This window comes from Protobothrops mucrosquamatus, unplaced genomic scaffold (assembly GCF_001527695.2).
Source record: "Protobothrops mucrosquamatus isolate PMUCROS unplaced genomic scaffold, P.Mucros_1.0 scaffold46036, whole genome shotgun sequence".
Taxonomy (NCBI): Eukaryota; Metazoa; Chordata; class Lepidosauria; order Squamata; family Viperidae; genus Protobothrops; species Protobothrops mucrosquamatus.
This window is the reverse complement of record NW_015431766.1, coordinates 1-1,128: the sequence shown is the minus strand read 5'-3', so window position 1 is coordinate 1,128 and position 1,128 is coordinate 1. Positions and strand designations below refer to the sequence as shown.

The window sequence follows — 1,128 nt, the reverse complement described above, 5'->3', positions numbered from 1 at the left end:
AATATAAAATCCAATTTTATCCATTGAAAGGATGCTTCTGGATTTTGGGAGGTCCAAGTCTTCATTATTTCCTCTTTTTCCTCCACTTTGTAAAGGCGTCACTTCACAGCCCACCTTGACTCAGCCCGTCTCCCAGTCTGGATCTCTAGCAGGAACAGTTAAAATCACCTGTGCCATCAGCAGCAATCCAAACTATATTTACTGGCTCCAGCAGAAATCTGGAGAAGCCCCTCGCTTTGTGCATTGTGATGGCTGCAGCAGCAGGGGACCAGGGATCCCAGACCGATTCACGGGAACCCGGTCAGGCAACAATGGCTACTTAACCATCACCAACCTTCAGCCTGAAGACGAGGCCGATTATTTCTGTTGCATGTGGTATAGCAGTGGTAGCGTGTTCCACAGTGAGACAATCGAATGGGGAACTGAGACAAAAACCTTCTTCCTTCGCAGAGCAGGGAGACGTTCAAAGGTTGTGTTGGTCCCTCTCTGGTCTACTGAACGTGCACGACAGGCCATCTCTTTCAGGAAGAGATTTAGCCAAGGATCCATTTTGCAGAATCCATAATCAGTTTGATATGCAGGAAGACAAGACACAACAGCCCACCATTTTTTTTTTGTCTCAGCATTAAAACGATAACTGTAAACACATAGTGATGTATGCCTACCTCTTTCATACCTCTCACTTTTTTTTAATAAGCCATTGATTTCATTCTCTACCTTTGGCATTCTTCAGTTGAACGATTATGCTTAGCCTGTGAGCAAAATAAAACAATTGGGAGAAGTCAATTGTTTAATCCAGAAGAAAATTCTAAGATGAATGTTCATCATTGCAGGTCTTCTTGACTCTTTCCTTTCCTTTCCTTTCCTTTCCTTTCCTTTCCTTTCCTTTCCTTTCCTTTCCTTTCCCTTCCCTCTCCTTTCCTCTCCTCTCCCTTCCCTTCCCTTCCCTTCCCTTCCATAAATGAGCTGTACTTCTGCCATTTAAAGCACTATAGGCATAAGACAATCCTGTGGGGGTTAGGGTTTCAGCAGGAGAAAAACTGTCCTTGTATCTAGTTGTTTTATCATGTAATGCCCTATAGCGCCATCCTAAGGGCAGGAATTGAAACAGTTTATGTCCAGGATGCG

The 1,128-nt window shown here is 44.0% G+C and overlaps 1 gene segment (V, D, J or C); it reads left to right on the top strand.

The window, feature by feature from the left end:
• Positions 1–95: 95 nt before the first annotated feature.
• Positions 96–401, top strand: LOC114923898 (the record flags this gene model as incomplete). The annotated part of the segment is given in 1 exon segment: positions 96–401. A coding segment is annotated over 1 exon segment (306 nt), but the record flags the coding sequence as incomplete, so codon positions are not given.
• Between the last annotated feature and the right edge of the window lie 727 nt (positions 402–1,128).